The 25,168-nt window shown below is 41.7% G+C and overlaps 1 protein-coding gene across 1 annotated transcript in view; it reads right to left on the reverse strand.

Moving 5' to 3' along the window:
* Window positions 1-1,298: 1,298 nt before the first annotated feature.
* CWC22 (CWC22 spliceosome associated protein homolog) overlaps window positions 1,299-25,168 on the reverse strand; it is a 269,112-nt gene continuing 245,242 nt past the window's right edge. The window contains exon 22 of the mRNA XM_069225448.1: window positions 1,299-2,183. Coding sequence (XP_069081549.1) covers window positions 1,972-2,183 — 212 coding nt within the window. The 3' untranslated portion in view covers window positions 1,299-1,971. The remainder of the gene's footprint in view (window positions 2,184-25,168) is intronic.

Genomic DNA, 25,168 nt, shown 5'->3' on the forward strand with positions numbered 1-25,168 from the left:
GCACGGCCGGCCACCTCAAATACAAGGGGCATGGCCTTGTAAAACTCCTTTAACGGAGCAGGGTTCGTGCCAGCTTCCGGAAAGGGAGGAAGGCGCGGAGTCAGCCCTGGCAACGATTCCACAGAACTGTGCCTGGAACATCGACGTTTCCGAGTCACCACGGTCGAGGCGAAGTCGATGTCCACTGGACGACTTCTTGTGCCTCTTCCCTCAGTGCCTGGAGGATCTCGAGTGAGATGAAGGGGACTTGGGGCTCCTGGAGTGGTCCCTCGTCCTTCTCCTCGATCAGGACCATGACCACAGAGGAGTCGTGTCTGCCGATGTCGACTGACATGCTGTCGTTAGTTTTAGGGACCGCTCCTTCTGAGCTTTCTGTGCCATGGTCCGATAGCCCAAGTACAACTTCAAGTCATGGTCGTGCTCGAGACGCCAAAGGCATACCTGATGGGGATCCGTCACTGTCATGGTGTGATGGCAGGTGCCATACGGCTTGAATCTAGTCTTTCTTTACGCCATCCTTCGCACAAACACGCTGAACAAAAAGGCCGAAAAAGGCCTGACAAAAACCAGACAGAGGGGTAGCTCAATTCCAGATCTGTGCTTAACCGGCGTAGATGGAAAAGAACTGACATACATGCAACTGGGTGGTGCCTTTATAGGCGACTGGGATGTCACAGATGGCTCCAACGATGTCACATGGATACAAACGCCACCCGACGGCACGCACAGAGGTATTACTCAGCAGAAGTTCCAGATTCCAAGTGGACGCTTGAAAATTCTAAAGGGAAGGAATATGTAGGTTGAAGTCTGTATCAGATAGTGTTTTTAATAAGGAGTAAGATTTGAACATTACCCTGTTATTTCTTAGTTTAAAAATCTATGAACAAGGGTGAATAATAGATTTAAATAATCTTGGAGAGATCTGAAGAAAATATAACACTAATACTCCCAAGATAGGCAATGAAAATTGTAAACCCCAGTTAAGTGTGTTAAACATTTCAGGTGTCAACTTGCTCATTAAAAGATGCGTGCATAATTAAATAATTTCTTTTTATCAACTTGATAGCTTTTATACCAGTTTACCTGGGAAATTTTTGAATGGGAAATTATTTGGGGAAAAGACTATTATAATAAAAAAATGACATTTAATATATCACCAAACCACAGTTCCAGCAAATCATAGTTTCATCTATCCAATAAAGTGTGAAAGTTAGTATTAACAGGCAAACACAAGAAGTAGTTAGAAGGGGCCTAACAGAGCAGTGAGACGTATTTCAAAGATCAAATTGGAGAGAAAATTTTTCTGTTAGAAATACAATACCGATTTTTTATTTTATGGACGTTGTTTGCTTTAATAACAAAAAACATTTATGCAGCAAAGACAAATAGGCAGATGCATTAGAATGTACAGTTATTTATCCAAGGTCCCAAAATAATGTATTTAAAATAAATAAAATAAAAAAATGAATGTGTATTACTAATCACTATTTAGGTTCAGCACAATCTATTTTCCCAATGTAAGATGTACAATTACATTTAGAAACACAATACACATTTACAAAATAGCTCAATATGCTTTACCCCTGCACATACATTGTGTAGGACATCAACACAACAGTATGTTCTGTGAAGTAAAATGGTTTAAAAAGTTTGCAGAAAACATAATTTATTAAAAAATAGAAATGCAGTATTTAATAATGGCATTCGCACAAGGGCAGCTGCCTCATGGTTAACCTTTTAAAAGTTATTTTACAGAGAATACCAGTATTTCTGATATTCTGGCATGCCATACAACATGATGTCCATAACATATGGAATGAGACCTGGAGAATATTTCAGAACTCTGGAAAAAAATATACAAGCAGTATCTCAAATGCTTTATTTCTCCAGATCCTGCGGTACCGATCCAACATACTGTATAGTAATTTTAACTGGGTTTGAAATTTCTATTTCAGTACAGTGCACATACTTTCAATGGGATAAAAGGGGTGATCGATGAGAACTTTTTTGATGTAACGAATAATGAGAATGTCTGTCCGATTTTTCCGACTTTCTTCTTTCATCTACGTTGCTCTTCTGTCGCCTTTCAGTTTTCTTTTCACCTTCATGCCTTTTTCCTACTTCCTTATCTGGCCGTTTACTTTGCTTCTTTCTTTGTGTGGTCCTATTTCTTCCAGACGCATCTGAAATTGAAAGATATTGGAAGATATTAACATTTCATCCCTGTTTACAGGAACACAGAATTACTAAAATTAGCGATATTTTTCTTGCAACACCTCAGGTAGGAAAGGAGAAAAACAAAGAGAGAAAGAGGAGACAAAAGAGTAAGAATTAATGAGAAATACAGCTGCCAAAAGGAGCGGTGTAGTTGTTTGGGCTCTTTATTCTAAAAAATAAAAAAATAAAAAATAAAAAAAAGAGCCAAAAGGGCCTAGACTGTTCCTCTGTGTTCTAGATCGTTTGGAAAAGTAAACTGGGGTCAGTTCTTGCTCCAATTCTCCCAGCCAACCTTTAATCCCAGTGAATCAAATAAGCAACAACTTCATGATAGCAAGCAAGTGATAAATCACTTACACTGTATAGTTTATATATATATTATAGCCTTTATTGACATTTCAACGAGAACCAGCCAATTATTGCAATAGTACAAATACAATTACAACCCGAAACACCACCCCTCCAACTCACATTCTATCGTCATATTACTTACCTATTGTACTTCCCCCTACAGAGTTACAGAAATATTCCTATTTCAAATGTAATCTTTTGACATTTTCTTTTACTGCGCAGCTAAACTTCTGCAGTGTTTTAACAGTAACTGATGATGTCCCTTGACAGCAAAGCAATGTCCAAAATTATTCAACTTATCTAAAGCATGTATGAAGCTTGCATTATATTCTTATATCACTGCACACCATACAATTCAGCAACTGTGTACAAACCGTCTTCTGAAAACTAAATGCAGCTTCTGTGACAACGCCATAGTAAAATGTATTATGCCTGGCACGCTGAGTAAGACACAAGGCAACTCGATCTGTGCTATTGTTTCGTACTTTTTAGGTCAAGCGCACAAGGGCTCTGGCCTGTTGTATTCTATCTGTGGGCTTTTAACCACGTCCCCTGCACGTCCATCATTATCACTCGTTCAAGGGCTTGCCTTTAAAAATTCTTTTAACATCATTGGTAAGTGCTTTACATTTGTCCCTCCTTGTTTTTTTTTTTTTAGCAATAGGCAACATGAAGTTAACTTTGCAATAAGACTGATGAAAAAATCTTCCCATACAAGTGTCACTCCTCTTTTATATACACATAAGAGTGCATTATTACTATTTCAAGACTTCAAGAAAGATCGAGAACATGTAAGCTTTAGGTTTACATGGGTAGGAATATCCCCCAAAAATAGAGACCTTCTGGAATAAAAAGAGAGCTAATATGTTCAAAGAGATAGAAGTAAAGGTAGCCCATAACCGCTGTCACAGAAATGACACTTTATAACATAATTTACTATCCAAATCAATTTGATTCATGGTTGTGTTTTTTACACCTCTTTCATGTCCAGTACAAGATGGAAGTTGGGCCCGTCCTGCCATCTCTACTCGAAGAAAGGTTTGCATAGAATTCGTGCGCACGAGCTGTCACTCCTCATGGATAGCTGAAAATTGTTGGGAATGTGGGTGAAGATTAACTGCTCCTGTAGCCTGCTTAGCAACGTTTTAGAGGGACAGGCATGGTCCATTAAACTTTTAGAAGCACATACCTTTCAACAGATCTGCATAGATTGTGTATGCAATTTTTTTTTATATGTAGTAGTTATATTTCAAAGTTATTTCATCCAAACCAGGTCAGAAATGGGGTAAATCCACAGAGAGAAAACATTTAACTGAAAAGGCCTTAGCATAGTTATTTTTCTGTGTAAAATCACAGTAACGATTAATCTGTCAGGGAGTGTGCAGTGTTTTCAAATTATTTGGACTATACTATGGTAATAACACATAATTTGATTTATGCTGTAATACTTAGAGGAATAAAAGCTCTAACATCTCTAAACAACCCTGATCCACAGAAGGCAAAGCTTCCCTCAACAAAAATAGATAGTGCAAGCTGCAAATTTATACGTGCAGTCTTCTTAGATTCTTCAAGTTTTATAGACTGACCTTCCTGGTACACTGTGCTTGCTGTAACACTGTCATTCAATGGCCACAGCATGTGTTTTTCCCCTTCAAACGTAAGCCAAAAGCTTTTAACGTGTAAATTGGTTACTTCATTTTCAGTACGGCCATTGTGAGTTGGTACGAGAAATGCACAAGTTAAATGTCATAGGTGAGTTGCAATGTATAGTTACATCACCCAAATATGCAACTAAAATATATGGTTTTCAGGTGACACCATTGCATCTAGGCTGGCTGCAGTTCAAAACCACTGCAGTAAAACATGTCAGTGATAAGTACTCTGCCATATATCAAATACCATCTTTTAATAATTATTAGTCACCCCCAAAGCGCTCCGTGTAAGCCCACAGGATAGTTTCCTTAATGATCAGGTTATTTACCCTCATCTAACTGCAGAATCCTCACCTGGGAATATTCCCAGGGGCCGCACTATATTCAGAAGATTTTAACAGCATAGCCCCTAAACGCAGGTAGGTGGCATTTTGCAGTTCCGCATCAGCCTGGTTCAGCTTTAAGAAGTGACAGTCTGAGCTGCATATAAGTGCTACCTCTGCGTGCTCGAGTCAATTTCTTTCGCCACACTTTCCATGCCCTCAGACGCAGAGTTCAACAATCAATCAGATGTGCAGACCTCTAATTTGGGACCTTTTTAGATGCAGAAAAAGACCATTTCACAGAACGGGGAGGTGGAAGGTCAGCAAACTGTAGTTAAGAGTATCCAGCAGAACGAACATTACTGAGGGTCAGGTTCCAAGCATTCTAACTGCAGATTTGTTACCTTGTTAACAGATTCCAAATCAGTACCTCCCAAGGTAGTGGGCCTGTGGAATGGTCCAGATCAACAAGTCTTGCAGGACAGAAGGGCTGAAATGTGTTTCCCATAAAACCTGGATGTTGAGGGAGCAGTGCTTTGAGAACGTACACACTAACAACCATATGGTGGCCTGCCATATCCAAAATAGGCAATCGGGATGCCGAGTGGTAGCAGCCTCGGCTCTGGTCGAATGTCCCTCAGACCTTCAGGAGGATGTTTATTAGCCGATGTGTAGCAGATCTCAATACAGGGGATTATCTATCCTGATAAGGTCCTTTTCTGCACTGCCTTGCCTTTCTTTGCCCCAGAGAACCCACAAAGAGCTCATGGCCAACCCGATGGCCTTTAGTGCAATCAATGTAAAAACTCAATGCTCTTTTGGGGTTGAAACAATAAAATCTCCTTTGAGGAGGGAAGAGCAGCAAAAAATGTCATTAGAGTGATGCTCCTTTTTTGGCCAAATAAAGCTAAAGCATATAGACTTAACAGTGAATTTGGCACTTCAATTGTTCTAATGAGCATTTTGTGATATCTGTGTCTCAAAACTAACCATTCTGTGTCATCCTACCTTTCCATTTTTGTTTGCTTGTTTTACGTATTGGTTTTGTGATTGTGTTGTGCTCTTAACCTTAATGATGTTTAAACCTATTACGCATCTCTCTGGGGAACAGTCTGCTGATTTTGCCATAGCTACTAGGGGTTGAGCAGAGTTTCAGGTCGTGGATTGTCAGAGTCAGTATGCACCAAATCACAGAATGAGGCCCCATGAAAGCAACCTGGTTCCAGTACAGTCTAGTTTTCTGGAATGTGAGGATAATGCCAATAGAAAACGAACGAAGGAACGGCAGCAGGAAGAGCAGAATTTGAAATCAGGAAATGCTAAATGAGGGTTATAAAAAGCAGTGCCGCAGCCTTTCACATTTACCGGGGGAAGGGAGTGCCCTGCTAGAGAGGAGCATGCTCATTGCCACAGGAACAGGAACACGACTGCCAGCAAATCTTTGGGAGTAATTCGATGGTATATGGTTTGTAAATCTCCTACCACACAATTAATCGGTTGGCAAATCTCAACACTGACCAACAGAGAGGCCCCTATCATGGAAATGGTGCAATGCGTTGTAATTACTAGAATGGAAAGTCATTTGCCACTTCTGACTAGGACTAAGAGCTGTCCAATACAAACCTATAGCAAAAGCTCTATATCTGACATGCCAATAAAAAGGTGGATAAGCCATGCTGCATGGCTTGAATGGTATTAGAATAGGGACAGAGAGGTCAAGCCTACAATGTTCCTGCTTCTTGACAGATTTTCTATGTTAGAACAGTAATTGAATCTATAAAAAACATTTAGCTTGCCTTTTATTTTGACATTTAAGTCAAACAGGTGAAAGATTCAAAGAGCGGAAACCTTCATGCAAAACAATACAGTGAAATAGTTGGATGAGTCCACTAGCCACTTCTAGGGCCAGTGTTGCAGTCTTTCCGGTTGGGCTGTGAAAAGCCATCAAAGTTGTTTCAGGGCTTTGGTGTCAATCTACAACACATTACCTCCCTCCTATTAGGCAAGGCTTAGAGACAACTCTTTGTTACTATGCGTCACATGTCGTACCTACCCATAGTGGGATACCTGGCGGATCTTCAATATTACACCCACTTTTAATAGTATAAATACGTTCTTTAGGAAATATCACCAATTTTTATTTTTATTTTTTTTACTATGCTACCCTTTTGATGATGAATATGATGGTGCCGCTCGTCTTTTTCATTAACGATATCTGAAAATGCACTATTGAGCACCTAACTAGGTGGCGGTGGTGGTATGGATGGATAATAGCCAACTAAAAAACAGCACACTCATGAGTAATTGTTGTGTACTAAATTGGTTTAATAGTGATGAAATGAAGGGCAAGGGGCCTAGAGCGAGATTTGAAGTTTCAACTACTGTCCAAATGCTCTACTTGCAGAATACAGTGAATGCTATAAAGCTACATAATGAACACTAAGGAGACATAGTGTACACAAAAAAAGGCTGACCCTGAAATCTTGTCCAACTACCGGCTTATATTTGCCCTACCATACACAGTCAAAGCATAGGAATTGGCAATAACTAAAAAAATCTGGCTAGCCTGAGGTCATAACAGCAGTGCTCCCAGTCAAATAACTTGAGTGGAAGAAAAACTTAACTATCGCATACGATTGCATGAGTCAACTATTTTATATTATTGTTTAAAAAAAAAAAAATTGGGTTGAGTGAGCCATAAATGCAGTTTTGTTAATGGTTGTGTCATAGTAGGAGAAACAAGTGACTTGTCTCTAATCAGTTTTTTACTGAACCAGAAAAGAAAATCATGCTTTTTATAAATACACCAAAAATAAGGAATCAAACCTATATCAGGTCAAAATAAATGCAGCAATAACTACTACATCGGATGCTCCAGAGGTCACCAAAAAGTAGCTAAGTGTCCGATCATTCATGGCTAGATTTTTCATCAACAAAACATTTGAGATAATATGTTACAAAGACCAGGTAATACGCAGTGGTCTCCAGGATGGATCATGGAAAATCTAGAAAGCAACAACGCTGATGCAGAGAAATGCAGATTGGAATCTCACAGATGAAGATGGCAAATGGTCAATTAGGAATCAGAGTCATGTTACCACTGAAACTAAATTAAAACTGGGAGAAGTTCCAATTCAACATGTCAACAACCTGGAAACAGAATATAAAGTATTAAAAAACAGACTGGGGAGGAATATGTCAGCTCACTGCCATAAGAGCGTAGCAGAGTCTGATAAACAGGAAGGCGGCGAGAAAGCACCACAGTCAGTACTAAATTTCCATATTCATAAAAGACGAAAAGAGAGCAGACTACATCAGAAGATCTTGCCAGGAAACCCAAGAAGGTAATCTGCCTGATAATATATAAATGAATTCAATGGGCATGAGAGGTTTTTTTTTTTTTTTATATTAAGCAACATTTATTTGGATTTTTGTATACAACCTTGCTGCTTTGTGGCAACTATTTGTGCACATTAACTGATCAGAGGATAAGCAGGAAAAAAGTGCACTGGACTTTTACAGATGTGGCAGACCACAAGCAAAGTGGACCAGGCAGGTGTCTGTCCCTCTGTGAAACTACATAAAGTTTATTACAAAGTCATTAATTTTAGGCGCCTAGTTGGCATCTTGTCCAGGGCAACACCAAGCACTGTTACAACACACATACTGGCACTGAAGGTGACACTGCTTTTTGAGGTATAAATCTGCATTATAAAAAAGAATTCGGAAAAAAAATGTTTACGTAATGTTGTTCAGTCTTCTGCTTTAAATGCTTGAAGAAGTTTTAGGAACTATAAGATGTGAAATTAATCTACCATTCAAATCTATGCGGCACAGAGACACAAAATATATCTAGGACGATTCACAATATAGAACATACATCTTACGAGTTGATTTATCAAGGCCAAAACTGGTGACAAATGCTCTTCGCTGCTTTAAAGGGAACAGTCCTCTCCACCATTAATACTGCACATACGTAACTAAAAGGTTTATGCTGCATGACCCAATACAAGCAAAACAGAAGACTGTTTACAAAGGAAATAGTGAATAAAACTGTTTGTTTTACAGAGCTCTTAATTCAGCAAAGATACTTGTGGTACGTACTTGAAACGCTACCTTCCAGATCATTTCATACAGCTATCCAACAGCATTTTGCCTACTTTATTAATATGTGCACATGCTATCTCTTTGTTCTTGTTAACCAATTATATATATATATATATATATATAAATAAAAAAATAGTCATGGAAATTGCAAACACAAGCGATGTCAGGAAATTTACAGTAAGACACAATTAGCTAGATTAAAAGCACATTTTATTGGACGTTGAAAGAAGCAAAACCATGCAGCTGCCAAGAGTAAGGAAAGCATACTACTAACCCAAGGCAACACAACCTTCAGCGTCAGATACGCAGCTTCTATTGCCTACCATACAACCGGATATCAGAATCCTGAGGGAAATGCTAAAAAACATATACAGTGAACATAATCCGTATCTATATCGTTTTTTGCTCGGCAACCATCTTAAAAAACACAACTAGTAAATAAACAAAATTAAACAATACTGGTAACATAAATCAAAAACAATTATAAAAGGTAAGGAGTAGCAGGCAGTATTAGCAGAAATGAAAGTCACAATTGCCACTCTACCTTAATTCGTTTAACAATATTTCAATTTATTCAATACTGCTAATAAAAAAAGGTTACTGTCCTGAAGTCCTGAACTAAAATACGTTTGAGAATGTAAGCATACATAGTCTTGACTTAGTGCTGTCTAGACAGTCTCGCTTTATTCATTGAGAAGCTTGCATTATAAATTGTTGCCCTTGGGACTGTTTTAAAAAGCTATTTCTCTGTATACAACATATCCATTTGGAAAGTATAGTAAGAAATAAGTCTGCTTTGATCAACAAACATAGAAAAACCTTTGCAATCCACTTGTTTTCTGTATCAGCAAAGCCAGAGCAATCTCAGAAGTAGATCTAAAAGTATAAGAACAGCCTTACCTGGTTTTTGTTTTAACCCACAGCCATTCTCAGCCCCAGCTGGACTGGTCAGTGAGGAGTGGAAAGGATCACACCAAACATTTTGGTTAATTGATTACAATCCATGTGATCCAGTGCCTTAACTTTGCTCAGATCAGAGTGAACAACAGTACAACACATAGAATCAATTTTTGTTTAAGATATTGAGAGGGCCATTCGCATCAACTGCACATCAGTTAGAAAATGTTTTAAGATGCAAGTAACTTCTTCTGGCTTTCGATTTTAAGTCTTTAAGATGATATTTTCAAGTAGGAGTCTTGACATTACGTCTAAATATCCATAGGTTTAAACTTCCTCCAATTCTGTGACATTTATCACCATGGAAATATGTTTCTATTCCCCTCCCCAAAGAATCATGCTTTTGTTTAAGAGGTATTTAATATTAGTTTGTTGGAACCACTGTACTCAGAATTGTTAATGGTCGTCGTAAAACACCGAGGGCTTTTCCATCAGGTTCCATAAGGTCTTATGTGGAGGATAAAACTGAAATAGAGACACCTAACTAAGGTGGAAAATATTGTTTCTCTGATAAATGAGAAGCCAAGTCATCTAGAAAAAAAATCTGAACAAGGTTCAAGGACACACCCTTGTTTGAGTCCAGTAGACTTGAGCCTAACTGACATTGGAAGGAGTTGATGAAACATAGCCTCCATATAAAGCAATGAGAACAGACAAGCAATCTTAAGGTCAAAGGGTGACAATCCACAGATATATTGGCGTTCAAAATACCCAAGTCTATGTATAGAAGAGCCTCATGATTAAGTTTATGTGCTACCACTGCAGGTGAAAACCCTGAGTAGAGCAGAACTGGACTACCAGTTAGGGACATTTTTGTATGAATACTAGCTACTTCACCATTCACTGAAAAATTGCAAACACTGCGCTGAGCAAGGTTTGATTATGTGGAAACCTTTTAGCAGACCAGTTAAAAAACACACCTTCGAACTCCTAAAGAAGAGCGTATAATTCTTTCTGAAACCCCAGTACGATTTTGAATTGCACACTGATGAAAATTCACCCAACACAACCCTGGTCCCATGAAGTAATGCCTCCACATAGATCTACAACAGATTTGCTTTGCATGACCTCGATATCCTCTCTGAAATCACATTTCTGTATAAATATATTATTTTGATAAGCACAGGTTATCTGTGAGGTTTTGTCAAATTCTTGAAATTATCTCATAATAAATCTAACTTGGACTCTTATGGTATTCTGGTGATGGATAATCTCTGAATGGCAGTACATGATGGCAGTGTTGGTAGGGTGATCATCTTAGCTCTCTCTGCTGCATTCAACACCATTGAATAATAACATTCCGATCTATAACCAGGCCTGCAGTTCAGGAATACGGCCTGTAAATCAATTCCCTCTTTTGTCGGGTAGATCCCTGGCTGTGCAATAAGACCTGGGCATAGGTATGCAGATACCACACAAAGGGCCTGATTACAACTTTGGAGGACGGTGTTAAACCGTCCCAAATGTGGCGGATATACCACCTACCGTATTACGAGTCCATTATATCCTATGGAACTCGTAATACGGTAGGTGGTATATCCGTCACTTTTGGGACGGTTTAACACCGTCCTCCAAAGTTGTAATCAGGCCCAAAGTCTCTTCAGTTTACAGATGTGTATAATTCTGATGCTACAGATAGTCTGTCTCTCAGTCTAATGTTTACCCATATATGGATGCACAGAAACTTTTAAAATCAAAACTCTCTAAAAGAGGGGTTAACCCAACTGTAGCCAGCCTAATAAGTGGGATGCCAATTTGTGGCCCATGTCTAAGGCACTGCCTCTACAGAAACAGAAGTTGTAAGAAATCTGGGCATACTACTGGATACTGAACTTTTTCTAAATTAGCTGTCCTCTTCATTTACTGTGTGCTTCTACGATCTTAGGGTATTTCTTTTCTTAACCTTTCATCATGGAACCATGGGTATTGATACCTTTCCGTAAAGTGACTTCAGCAATTCAGCTTTTCGAAAAAAATGACTGCTCATCCACAGCACATTAAGAAAATGCAAATTAACTTAGTCTTAGGTTTATAAAGTTTTGACTGTGTCACGGCTTCAGCAACAGTTGGTCTGGCTTCTTGGGCATTAGAGGATTCCTTTTAAACCAGTCTATACTGCACTGTGTTTTTGTAAGCAGGGACAAAGTTTCCTGGCCTTAAGTTCTTCAAACATTTTCCTGCACATCTCCAGTTTGTGGAATGCAAGTTTAGGCATAACAGGTAATGAGAATATGCATTTGGAATTTAAGGTGCCATGGCTTGGAACTCTGTACATTGTGACATCCAGAAAGAACAGGTTCACCTTAAAGTCTGGAAAAAATAGAAGAGCCATTTAAACAACTGAGAGCAGGCAAAATGAGGATCCCAAAAAGCTTTGCAGGGGTAATGTACAAGAGACAGTTTTTATCCTGGGTACCTTTGGCCGAAACATGCTTACAGAAAGACAGTAAGGTTCTCTAAAACCTCTGGAACACAACAATCATTATAATACAACAGCAGGGCACACCTGGGGAGGAATGGTTCGGCAAACACCCAAACTTCCTCCTTAACAGGGAGGTTAGCATTCTCACAAAAATTTTAATCAACAGACTTTCTAACATATCCAGACCAGACAGGATTTATTACTATAACGGTCTACCAGACTGAACCTATTAAGGGTACAGAACCGGATACATTAAGAGAGGAAACTAAAGTAATCCTATCTTTTAATGTCGAAAAGGCATTTTATTCCATCAGCCTTAACTACCTCTTCCACATGCTAGAAGTTTTTGGAATAGACCCGGAATTTCAGGCATGTGTTAAGCTATTGCAAATATACCTTTCATGCAGAGGAGAGGGTGAATGGAAGGATATCAAACACAGTTAAATAAAGAACGGGATTGGACAGGGCTGCCACTCATCACATCTTCTTTTCACCCTCATGGGAGAGCCCTGAGGCTGCTGGTCAGGGTATCACAGAATAAGAGGATTTAGATGGCAGTCGGGTATAAGAGGATTTGAATGGCAGTGAGGCAGACAGGATAGGATCTCCCTCTACAGCGGAATATAATTATAGCGGCCCTTATGGACACATCTGAATGATTCCTATTGATCGCAAACTACTAACAAATGACAAAAAAGCACTAACGGTTAGTTCAGAGCCATATTGTGAGTGTAAATTTTTCTAATATATTTATTCATGTTTTTATACTAAAACACGTGATGTATAAACATGAAAGAACGAATAATACTTAAACGAAAAGCTAGCAATGTTGATCTTTCTGTCTTAAACAAAGCAAAATTCTCAACTAGTGCTGTGGTTATTTTCCATAATTCAGAGCTCATATAAGGGTGTTTTTGAAATTTCTGCAGATGTCTCCACAGCTACCCCTAGTGGGCTGCTGCATTATGTCCTACAAGGTCATGCTTTAACAGAGCATTGCATAAGTTGAAATGTTCTATTGTTTGAGTATCTTACTAATATCTCGTCTTTCCTCGAGGATGGAATTAAGATGCAACAGTAAACGTTTCTTCCTGAGAAGCGGTGACTGAACAGAGATGAGACAATGGAGCCTCAGATGAGTCGGAAAAGGAAGTGATTTGAGACGAGGAAAATGTTTCAGCTAATGTTGAACTGTTGTATTTTAGGTTATCAATTTAGTTGTTGATTGGCTAGAGAATAAACACCACAAGGACTGACCAATCATAAGCTTTTTAGAATTTAGTATAACAAGTCAGGGGAGTAGTAGAAAGTTGTTGTAGTTGTTGTCGTTGTTTCTGTTGGAGTTGCTGATGTAGAAGTCAGGAGAGAAGGAGATTCTGAGTTTGCAGCGAGGAGGGTTTAGCTGTAACTGATGTGTCCACTGGCTGAAGTAGACTGCATGTTGATGTTTCTAATAATTAGGAAAAGTATAATATTGTGATGTTATGTGTCATGTTTTGTTATCAGGTACCAGCTGCAATATGTGATATTAACTGCTGCACAATATAATATTATTGGTTTTTGCTTTAACTTAGAATACGAGTTTTTCTAAATTTGTGGTACTAAATTCTTTTCACATGACGTCCAACATTTTAATGCTAATTTGTGGTTAGTGAGGGATTAATTAATTCGAAATACTTATGCCATGTTTGAGATCTTTTGAATGTTGAACTAATGTATACATTGCCATTATTACTGATTTTTACACTATTAATAAGTGTGATCCTTTTGGAATTAATTTGTTTGATTGTCTTATTCAGATTGAGATTTGTGAGAAGATATAACAAACCCTTATTGATCTTATATGTCTACCATTTGATTTTAAGAGTTATATTTGTGACATTAGCATTGTTAATATAAGGAAATAAATTCATAATACTTCTTAATAAACTGGTGTGGTCATTGAGTATAGTTGTTATATATTGTTTATTGTTGATGATCCTCTCACTCATTGATGACATCCCCTCAAACCTATGTCGCTTTGATCCATCGTCCTCTAGTGCAGGATCCACTATTTACAGTAAATAATAGCTAGGATTCCGAGGCGCTGCAGCAGTTTTTGGTAGCAGATTATGGTTACATCATTGTTTTGATCATGTCATGATGAGGTTGTGAGCGTGAGTTAGAATACTTGGTTTCTTTTTTTTTTTCTTTTCAAAATGCTACAACCATTTGACACGATGTGTTGCTAGTTACCTTAATTGACTTTCCCCGGTTCTTGGAGATTCCCTAGGTTGAAGGGTATGTTCTTAGCGGTGGTTGGAATGTGTTGAGAATAAGTGAACTTGCGCTTACACAGCTTTAGCTAGTTTGCAGATGATTGAAGTAAAAGTGAGTTCAGTAGGATATAAAGTAGTTTTAGATGGAGTGGGCGTACTCCTATAGTTAGGTATGAGAGCAGGGAAGCGGCGTTCTTCATTTGAGTATGGCGCTTGATGCAGGAAAAATCATCCACGTGGTTGTTGACAGACCTAAGGAGAGAGGTCTGGGACTCCAGAGTATATTGAAAAGTGTAGAGAGACACTTGATATATGTTGTAATTCGTTCATTTAATAGACCGATCCGTCGTGATTGGTAAGTCGAGTTTGTGAGAAGTATGAATTAAATTATACTGAAGACTTAGTGAGTACTAAGTGCACCAGACAATAATCCACGAACAGTGGAGAAGTAACGTTTGCAGGTCGAATTTTACTCACAAATGTGGGAACTGTGAAAAAGGAGTAAGCGAAAGTCAAAGGTTACTTTGGAAGGGTCTGAAGCGTTTGTGTTAGCCAACCTGTAGTAAAGGAATGGATTTGTTTTCTTAAAGTTAGCTTGCAAATTAATAATGTGTTGATTTTGTGTGTGGGTGAAAGATTTGGTACGACAGACTTTGTTGGCGTCTCAGCGAGTATGCTGAGGAGGGGTGAATGTGTTAGTGTGACGTAATAGATGCCGCACTGGGATTGGTTAGAAGTAGGAAAGAGTCACGCACGGATTCGTTCATCAGTCCGAAAACAGAGTAACGCAATTGGAAGGAAAGGGGATTGAAGAGGATTGAGGGATCGTAGTCACTTTTCTATGATTGATTATTCTTTTACTTCAGATGAATAATTTGTATTGTTTAGCTTAATCAAGATTGATATAGATTTTTGTGGTGGACATTAGGTGTGAATAAATATTGTTTTGACAAAATGAAGTTTTTCAAAGGTTTTTGAAGTGCATTGAGAGGCGATAAATACATTCCGGCACTTGAGGGAGAGGTTTGCCTGACAAAAAATACTCTGGCATATATTGTTTTTGAAGAGAAAGGTGCAACGGCATGTCTTTGGTTGAAACACTGGGTCAAAATAAAGAAGGCAGGTGTCTGGCTTTTTCAGAACATGCTACATTTAACTTGAGAGTTCTGGATAATTTGAAGTCAAGGATGTACAGTTTAAAACCGCCACTGAAACCAGCACAATTTGAGGCATTAGCAATATTGGAGCTTGTAGCGAAACAGAAGCAAGCTTTAAAATACTAAAAGAAAATGAGGAGAGTAGAAAATACATTATCTGAAGCAGTGTGGGATGAGGATCAGAAAAGGTGGAGAGTGGACATATTACATGGGGTCAGATTATTTCCTGCAAGGTCAAAGGAGGACGAGATTGAAACAAAAGATGGAAAGAAAAAGAAAAAGGGTTCATTAGCCACAGAGGAGCAAAATTTGAAGGACCCGAGAAGGGTAATGTTTTACGATGATGAAATGGAGGAAGATGAGATAGTTACTCATGTCTTAGAAACTTATCCTCCACCAGATGTGAGATAGCAGAATGAAAACAGAATAAATGAAAGCAGAATTAGTAGTAATACTATTCCTACTGCACCATCGATTTCAGGATCAGTATAAAGCAATCTAGACAATGAGAGAGTCCAGATGCAGAGTAGTTTTATTTAATGACTCATCGAGTAACAGACAACAATTTGAGATGAACATTCCTGAGATACAGCCAGAGGTTCAGGTTGTGAAAACAGCTACAAATTTAGTATTGTCACAAGGACAACAAGGACTGAAAATAAGGGAACCTGTTCATATACAGATTGCACAGATGCAGAGCCTGGGAATAGGACAGGCACAGAGAGCTGGAAAATTAATAAGTCCAGATGCGATTACTGTACCTATTACGATGGGTCCGGTAACTCCATTGTAAACACGTGTAGACAATAATGGAGAGAATTCACTAATGAATGTGCAGAATAGACAGGGCTCAAGCTCAAATGAAATGAATTCATTGATTGATTGATTTGTCTCCTGTTGAGAATTTTGGCACTACCTTCTGTACTAATCACAGACAGAGAATAATGATTCCACAGCAATATACGAGTTCAGGGCAAGAACAAGGAGAAGGTGCATAAACAAATGGAGTTTCATTAAAGGGTCTGTCAGCGCAGGAAATAACAAAATGGTTGGAAGACCTGAGTAGTTCAAAATCACAGGGCGGTAAGGAAAAGGAAGATGAAAGAAAAAATTTAATAAAACTGAACCTGGAAGGGAGTGAACTTTTAGAAGGAACAATAGGGGTGAGCAGACTTGACTCCTATACTGAAGAGCAGCTGAGATACTTATGTAAAGTTATTGCAAAAAGGGGCAGACAGAGTTTATCAGCAGTTACAAGAAGTAGCAGATGAATATGACATTGACTTGACAAAAATGAAAACATTGAAAAGAAGTTACAGATTACATTTGGAGGAGGAAGATTTTGCTCACATGAGATCTGCAGGAATGAGAACACATATTAAATAATTACTTGAGAAAGTGCAGGTTTGGAGAGTATTAGACAAATGGGAGAGCAGATGGGACAGAAAATGAGAATGACCAAAGAAAGATGATGTAGCACAGACAGGAGATGCAGTAAAAATGCTGCTGATGAGAGAAACAACAGGAGGGAATTTTATACATGTACCCTGGAGTAGGAGTGATATCATTAGCTTTACAAATGATTACCCAAAATTGAGGGAGGAACCAATGGAGTGGAATCAGCAGACAGATAGGTTTGTAAAACTTTCAAAGTGTTTGTGGGAAGACTTAAATATACTTTTTGACATTGTGGTCCCGGCAGATTTATGGGTTGAATGTAAGAGAAGTGTCGATTGGCCGACGAATGAACCACAAAGAGATTCAAAAACTGGTGCGCCATCTCCTGAAGTAATGAAACATTACTATAAATTCATTGACTTCCTGAAAACAAGAATAGCGTTGAAAAGTGTTCATTGGCAACGCATAGATAGAACGTCACAGGAAGGGAAAGAATCCGTTCATGCATACTATGAAAGATTGTTGAAGGCGTTTAAACAATTCAGCGGAGTGGAAACAATTGGTAAGGAGATCATGAATCATTTAGTGTTTAGATTTGTTGAAAGACTGAAACCAGAAATTAGTCAGATGATTAAAAATAATTTGATCTGCTGGCAAGCAAAGCCGATTAATGAAGCCTTGCAATATGCTAAATATTTTAGTGATGAAATTGAATTAAAGTAGAAAAAGTTAAAGGAGAAAGCAATGGTGATGCAGATTAAGGCTGCACAGTCAGGTTTACAAGGAAATATTCAACAACTGTTGCAGGGAAATAGTTTGTTTCTGAGTCAAAGTCGAGGAAGAGGTTGAGGTGGAATGATGCTTCCAGTAGTCAATAGAAATGTAGATTTGAGTTCAGTGGTGATGCAGGATGAGCAGCAGAGGCGAAAGGTGTTGCTTTGTCACATTTGCAGATTGCTGGGACATTGGAAAAGACAGTGTCCGATGCTGAATCAGGGAGAAATGGTTGAGCAGACAAATGGAATGGTTCAACAGACAAATGGTGTGGTTCTACAGACAAATGGTGTCAATTCATTTCATGGTATGAGAGGAATCAGAATGAGAGGTCAAAATCAAAATTTTCAGAATAATATGCAGGGTTTCCAGCTTTTACAGCCAATGCAACAGGTACAAAATGTGCAACCTCAGGTACAACGGGTACAAATGCCACAAATACAACAAATGCAGCCGCAGGTGGTGCCTGTACAACAAATGCACATACCAAGACAGGTTCAAATAATACAAAACCCAATGAAACAGCAACAGGTAATGCTTTCGCAAGTGGTCACGAATCAGAAAAGAGACAAAAGTGCAAACATAGTTGAACAATTTCCTGTACACAGTGAGAGTGAAATAAATGCTGAATGGCCGTTGAATAGTTCAGATGAGGAGGAATATATGATGGCTGCATCATTAGAGGTGGATCAGAGAGGTCCTTATGTGCAGTGTAGAGTTGAGAATAAACACCTGGTAAACCACTCTTACAGAACCAGTTCTTGTGAAAATTGGAAATTTCAGAGATTATCATTGTTTTGCCATTTGTGATTCCAGTCCAGTGTCATTGTTGGGAAGGGACTTGTTGTGCTGCAACATAAACTGTTTGATTATGTGTTCGGTTCAGGGAATCAGAATAGAGATGAACAGTGAAGATGAGAAAGATTTGACAACTTATAAAGAAAGAAAGGCAATGAATTGTGAAATAGCTTTGTTGGATGTCGAGGAAGATCAAGCAGATAATTCTTCCCAGCCTTTGAAAGAAAAGAGTCAAGCCAAAAGTTTGGGATTTTTCAGGAAAAGACATTGGTCTGATCAAAGGAGTAGAGGGAGTCAAAGTGGCTGTGAAAGAAAATTTGGTGTTTTCACAGACAGCACAAAACCAGATGACAAATGAAATAATTGAAGGGATAAGACCATTGATAGAACAATTTTTGAGCAGTGAGTTTTGAAAGAAGTGTTGAGCAGCCCGTGTAACTTACCGATAATGGGTCTGAAAAAGCCGAAGGGAAAGATTTGTTTGGTGCAAGATTTGAGAAAAATAAATGACGTACTGGTGAAATGTTGTCTAGTTGTACCAAATCCAGCAGTGATAATGTTTCAAATTCCATGTGATGCAGAATAGTTTACAGTAATTGATTTGTGTTGAGCATTCTTTTCGGTGCCCCTACGAGGACAGCAGATATCTCTTTTGTTTTAAATTCCTGACCAGAGTTTACTGTTGGTGCAGAATTCCTCAAGGGTTTTCAGAATCACCATTAATTATCAATCAGATTTCGAAAAAGAATTTGGAGTCATTGGTGATGCCTTATCGGTCGACTTTGGTACAGTACACTGATGACTTGCTAATTGCTTCCAAAACAAAAGAAGGCTGTAAGGAAGATACAATTGCATTTTCCGGGAGACAACGGTCAAAGTTTCTCCTGCTAAATTACAATACTGTCAGTAAGAGGTGAAATATTTAGGACATTTGATTGAGAAAGGGTCAAGGAGAATTTCAAGAGAAAGAGTAGTGGCAATAATGAAGATGAAAATACCAAATTAACAGAAGGAGTTGAGGATGTTTCTGGGAATGGTAGGCTATTGTCGTCAATGGATTCTAAATTTCCCAGCTACTTCCAAGCCACTGCAGAGATTAACACAAGGATGTTTCAGATCCGATAATGATGGATGAGTAATGCATGAAAGCCTTTACTGAGCTGAGAGAAAGTTTGTGTCAAGCACCATCTTTAGGTATGCCTGTTACACAAAACCTTTCTTATTGTTTTGTCGTGAGAGATGGATGTTCTTTGTCTGCTTTGACACAAACACATGGTGGTGTCAATCGTCCAGCAGCATATTTTTCAGCTACCTTGGACAATGTTGCAGCAGCCTTACCAGGATGTCTACGTGCAGGAGCAGCTGTTGAGCATAACTCAAAGTGAGAACATTGCAATGGATTATACTCTGACAGTGATGGTACCTCATTTAATGGAAATATTGTTATCCAGGTCAACCACACAATACTTGACAAATGCAAGATCGACAAGATACGAAACACTGATTTTGGGTGCACCTAATGTGACAATCAAAAGATGTACAGTGCTTAACCCGTCAACACTATTACCAAATGAGGAAGAAAATGTAAATAGAATTGATGATGTTGAACATGATTATCTGATAGAGACTTCTAGTTGCAGATTCTTTACCTTAGAATTTTCACCCAGGCTTCAGACTGGATCCGGAGATTTTTCTTCGAGCAGTACCCTTGTGCGTCGGTAGGTGGCATCGGTCGACTCAGCAGGCGTCTTGGTCGCCATGATGACGTTGGGAGTAGTACATAGACACCACCCTCGTGCTGTAACATCAGTTCTTTTGTTTCCGCGCCACGCGCTGATTCGGAGAGAGCTACCCTAGGCTATTTTTTGGCCGAATTTGACCGTTTTGTCAAAGTTTTTGGTACGACTTTGGTGTGTCGAGATGTCCCTGAAGACCGGGTTCAAGCCTTGTGAGGACTGCCATCGGACGATGTCAGTGACGGATCCTCATCACGTTTGTTTGTGGTGCCTCGAGCGCGACCATGACCCAAAGTCATGCTCCAAGTGTCGGGCCATGCACCCGAAAGCTTTGAGGTAGCGGTCCCTAAAGCTAATGGTGGCCCGGCACTCAACTCCACGTAGGTCCTGGTCTCGCTTGAGAGGAAGGTCTCGAGATCGGTCGCGGAGTCATCACCACTCGTCTTCTTCGAAGTTCTCGGGTCAAGGTAAGAAGAAGAAGTCTCATCGCTCTCCAACTTCACCCCGTCGCTCGGCTGACGCGACGCAGGACGTGCATCCACGCACTAGGCCTCCATGCTCGGAGCCTGCGTCTGGGTCGACTCCGCGCTTCCAGAGTTTCCCAGAGGCGGAGCGACCCCTGCCCAACTTAAGGAGTTTTACAAGGCAATGCGCCTCATCTTTGGGCTGGCCGACCCCGATACGGCACCTTTGGACCCAAGAGGTTCGGCTGAGGGGCCTTCGGGTTCCGCAACGATGGCTTTGGCCCCGGCCACTGAGGTCGCCTCCGGATCCGTGCGCGGATCCGCACCGACACTGGTCGCACCATCGAGACCTTCCCCGGCACCGGGTAGTGCTCACTATTGACGTCGACCCAATTCGTATCCCCGACAACTCGGAGCGGCATCGGCCGCCGCCGCCATCGGCTTCAGTGGGCCCTATTTGCCAGAGGTCGGATTCAGACCCATTTTCCCATGGGTACGAATACGGGGAAGAATTGGAGGGGTCTCTGGACCCTTATGAATACCAGGATGACCCTACTATGGACTGGGTACAGGACTTGTGCGAAGCCAGTGGTCTGGATACTTCTCCTGACGCTGGCATGCTGTCTCCTCCTACCGTGGCTCCGGCGGAGGGAGCTACTTATAGTATGGTGGTTAGTAGGGCGGCTGAGGTCCTTGGCCTCGAGCTTTCTACTGTGGAAGTCAGGTCTAATTTCCTGACGTAGGTGCTTCAGCCTAGGGCTTCTACTTCGGAACCCCTTCTCCCATTCAATGAGGCCCTCACTGCTGTCCTTTTGGGTACATGGTCCAAACCCAACACAGGGGCTCATGTGAACAGGACTATCGCTCGCCGCCATAGGCCCGCGACGAACGACCCAAAGTTCCTGTCCCAACATCCTACACCTAAGAGTCTTGTAATCCAGGCTTCCTCTTCTTCTGCAACGTTCCCTTCTGCACCCCCGGATAGGGAATCCAAAAGGCTGGAACAATTTGGTAAGATGTTTTCTTCTTCCTCCAGCCTCGAACTGCCGTCTGTGAACACCGCATGTCTTTTGGGCTGTTATTCCCCCTCACTGTGGGACATGGTTGTGCAAGTCCTGCGCAGATACCGGAGGAAGCCCATGCTATTGTCTCCCAAGCAGTGAAAGATGGGAGAGACATGGCAAAGTTCACTATCCGTTGTGGGCAGGATACGACTGACTCTCTGGGCAGATCGGTTGCGACGACAGTGGCCTTACGGCGCCACACCTGGTTACGAACTTCTGGCTTCTCTGGGGATGTCCAACAGTCACTCATGGACATGCCCTTTGATGGCGCTCATCTTTTTGGAGACAAAGCGGACTCGGCCTTGGAGAGATTCAAGGATTCCCGGGCCACGGCTCGGTCCCTTGGTCTTTCCTCCGCCACACGCCCACCACAGTCTGCTTTTTGTCCCTTTCGTGGACACGGAAGGAGCGCCCTGTCGCATCCTCTACCCAGCCACTGTGCCAAGCACGCTGGACAGCCTATGATGGACGCGGAACCCCACATGGCCGTGGGACAGGGAACCAGATGTCTGTACAGTCTGCCGCTGCCCCCGCTGCAGCCTCCAAACCCTCCTAGTCCGTCCCCTCACTCCCACCCAGTTGGTGGCTGCATCCACCATCACCTGCCCCACTGGGAACATATCACCACAGACGGGTGGGTTTTGCAGATCATTCAGAAAGGGCTACTCCCTCCCTTTCGAATCTGCACCACCACACATGCCACCATCCTTCCATCATCTTCCAGAGGATCATTTGGTGCTTCTCCACCAGGTAGTCACAGCTCTCTTGGCCAAGGGAGCTATAGAAAGGGTCCCTGTGCCAGAAGTAGGTTGTGGTTGTTATTCCCACTACTTTCTGATACCAAAGAAGGACAAGGGCTTACGTTGTATCCTAGATCTTCGAGACCTGAACTACTTCCTCAAGAAGGATAAATTAAAAATGCTCACCCTGGCTCAGGTTCTGTCTGCCTTGGACCCAGGAGACTGGATGGTAGCGTTGGACTTGCAGGACGCTTATTTCCACATCCCCATTCTGCCTGCCGACAGATGTTACCTACGATTCGTGGTAGGTCATGAGCACTTTCAGTTTACAGTGCTCCCCTTCGGCCTTACCAGCGCCCCTCGGGTGTTCACGAAAGTAATGGCGGTGGTTGCAGCTCATCTGCGCAGGTTAGGGGTTTCAGTCTTCCCCTACCTAGACGACTGGCTGTTGAAGGTGCCTTCGCCCCAGACAGTTTTCTCCCACCTTCAGACTATGTCGAACCTCCTTCACCAGCTGGGGTTCACTATAAACGTGCCAAAGTCACACATGACTCCCTCTCAGATGCTCTCTTTCATCAGAGCTGTTCTGGACACAGTGCAGTTTCGGGCTTATCCTCCCGAAAAGCGAGTCCAAGACATTCAGGCTGTGATTCCGATCTTTCAGCCTCGGTCTTGGGTTTCGGTGAGACTGACTCCGAGGCTGCTGGGCCTCATGGCCTCCTGCTAGTAAACACATGCCAGATGGCATATGTGGGCTTCTGCAGTGGGACCTGAAGTTCCAGTGGGCGCAGCATCAGGGAAATCTCGCCGACATGGTCCAGATCTCAGAGGGGACAGCGAAAGACCTGAAGTGGTGGCTTTCGAATCCCGATTCGGTCAACGGCAGATCCCTCTCCCTTCCCAAACCGGATCTCTCTATAGTGACAGATGCATCACTTCTGGGTTGGGGCAGCCACATGGGGGAGGTGGAGATCAGAGGCCTCTGGTCTCCGGCGGAGTCGGGACTCCACACCAATATGCTGGAGCTCCGGGCGATCAGGCTTGCGTTGAAAGCATTCTTTCCCTCTCTCAAAGGGAAAGTGGTGCTGGTGTTCACGGACAACACTAACACCATGTGGTACTCCAACAAACAAGACAGGGTAGGGTAGGGTCCTGGACCCTTTGTCAGGAGGCACTACGTCTCTGGACATGGCTGGAACATCAGGGCATTACCCTGCTGGTTCAACATCTGGCGGGCTCTCTCAACGCCAGAGAAGACGAACTCAGCCGCCGACACACAGTCGATCACGAATGGCGTCTCCATCTGGAGGTGGCTCAAGGTCTCTTTCTCAAGTGGGGAGAGCCTTGGTTAGATCTGTTCGCCTCCGCAGAGAATGCACAATGTCAGCTATTTGGCGCGTTGGAGTTTCCAAGGCGGCACTTGCTTGGAGACGCTTTTCGTCGAGTGGAGCTCCAGCCTCCTTTACGCCCTCCCGCCTATCCCTCTTCTTCCCAGAGTTCTCAAGAAAATCAAGTACGACTTGGCCCATGTTATCTTGGTGGCTCAGGACTGGGCTCGAAGAGTGTGGTATCCAGAGCTATTGAGCATGTCCATCGATCCTCCACTCAGACTGCCTCTAAGGGCGGATCTTCTGTTGCAGCAGCAGGGTACGGTTCTGCACCCAAACCTGTCCAACCTCTGCCTTCATGCGTGGAGATTGAGCGGCAACAGTTGACGGCATTTGCCTTCCACCCGAAGTCTGTAATGTTATCTTGGCAGCCAGGCGTCCATCGACTAAAACTGTATACGCCTGTCGTTGGAATACATTTGTGGCATGGTGTACCAACAAATCTGTTGACCCCCTTTCTGCCCCTCTTTTATTCTTTCGTTAGCCCAGCAGGGCTCTGCCTTGGGCAACTTTAAAGGGTATTTGCCTGCCATTTCCGCCTTTACTAGGCTTCCTGGTCAGCCCTCACTCTTTAAATCTCCTATTGTGAGTAGATTCTAAAAAAGGGGTCACCCACTTATTTCCTTCCACTCCCTTCATCATGTATCAGTGGGATCTTAATCTTGTACTTACCTACTTGATGTGTACCCCCTTTGAGCCAATGCATAATTGTCCCTTGCGGCTCCTCACTTTCAAAATTGTCTTTCTCATCGCTATCACCTCTGCTCGCAGGGTGAGTGAGCTTCAAGCCCTTTCTTCAAAGCCTCCATACTTGTCTGTACACCCTGTCAAAGTAGTGTTACGCACTAGAGCTTCCTTCCTTCCTAAGGTGGTTACACCATTTCATGTAGGCCAGTCCATCACTTTGCCTACCTTCTACGCACCCCCACATCCTTCCTATGAGGAGGAGAGATTCCACAGACTGGACTCAAAAAAAGCGTTAGCGTTCTACCTCAATCGTACTAAAGATTTCCAGTTGGACGATCATCTCTTTGTTGGCTATGTGGGTGTGAAGAAAGGGAAGGCGGTGCAAAAGCGTACCATCTCTCGATGGGTGCTTCTTTGCATCAAAATGTGCTACGCTTTGGCTAAAAGGCAACCTCCTGAAGGCTTTCAGGCTCATTCTACCAGAGCAACTGCTGCATCAGCATGTGGAGTTCCTGCCCTGGATATCTGTCAGGCAGTTACATGGTCATCCCTGCACACGTTTGCTAAGCATTACTGCCTGGATAGTCAGGTCTGTCGAGACGGCTACTTTGGTTGTTCGGTCCTGCATGACTTTCTAGTATGATATTCGTTCGCAGCCCACCACCGAGGATGTCA

The sequence above is a fragment of the Pleurodeles waltl genome, chromosome 3_1, assembly GCF_031143425.1.
Source record: "Pleurodeles waltl isolate 20211129_DDA chromosome 3_1, aPleWal1.hap1.20221129, whole genome shotgun sequence".
In the NCBI taxonomy this organism is placed as follows: Eukaryota; Metazoa; Chordata; class Amphibia; order Caudata; family Salamandridae; genus Pleurodeles; species Pleurodeles waltl.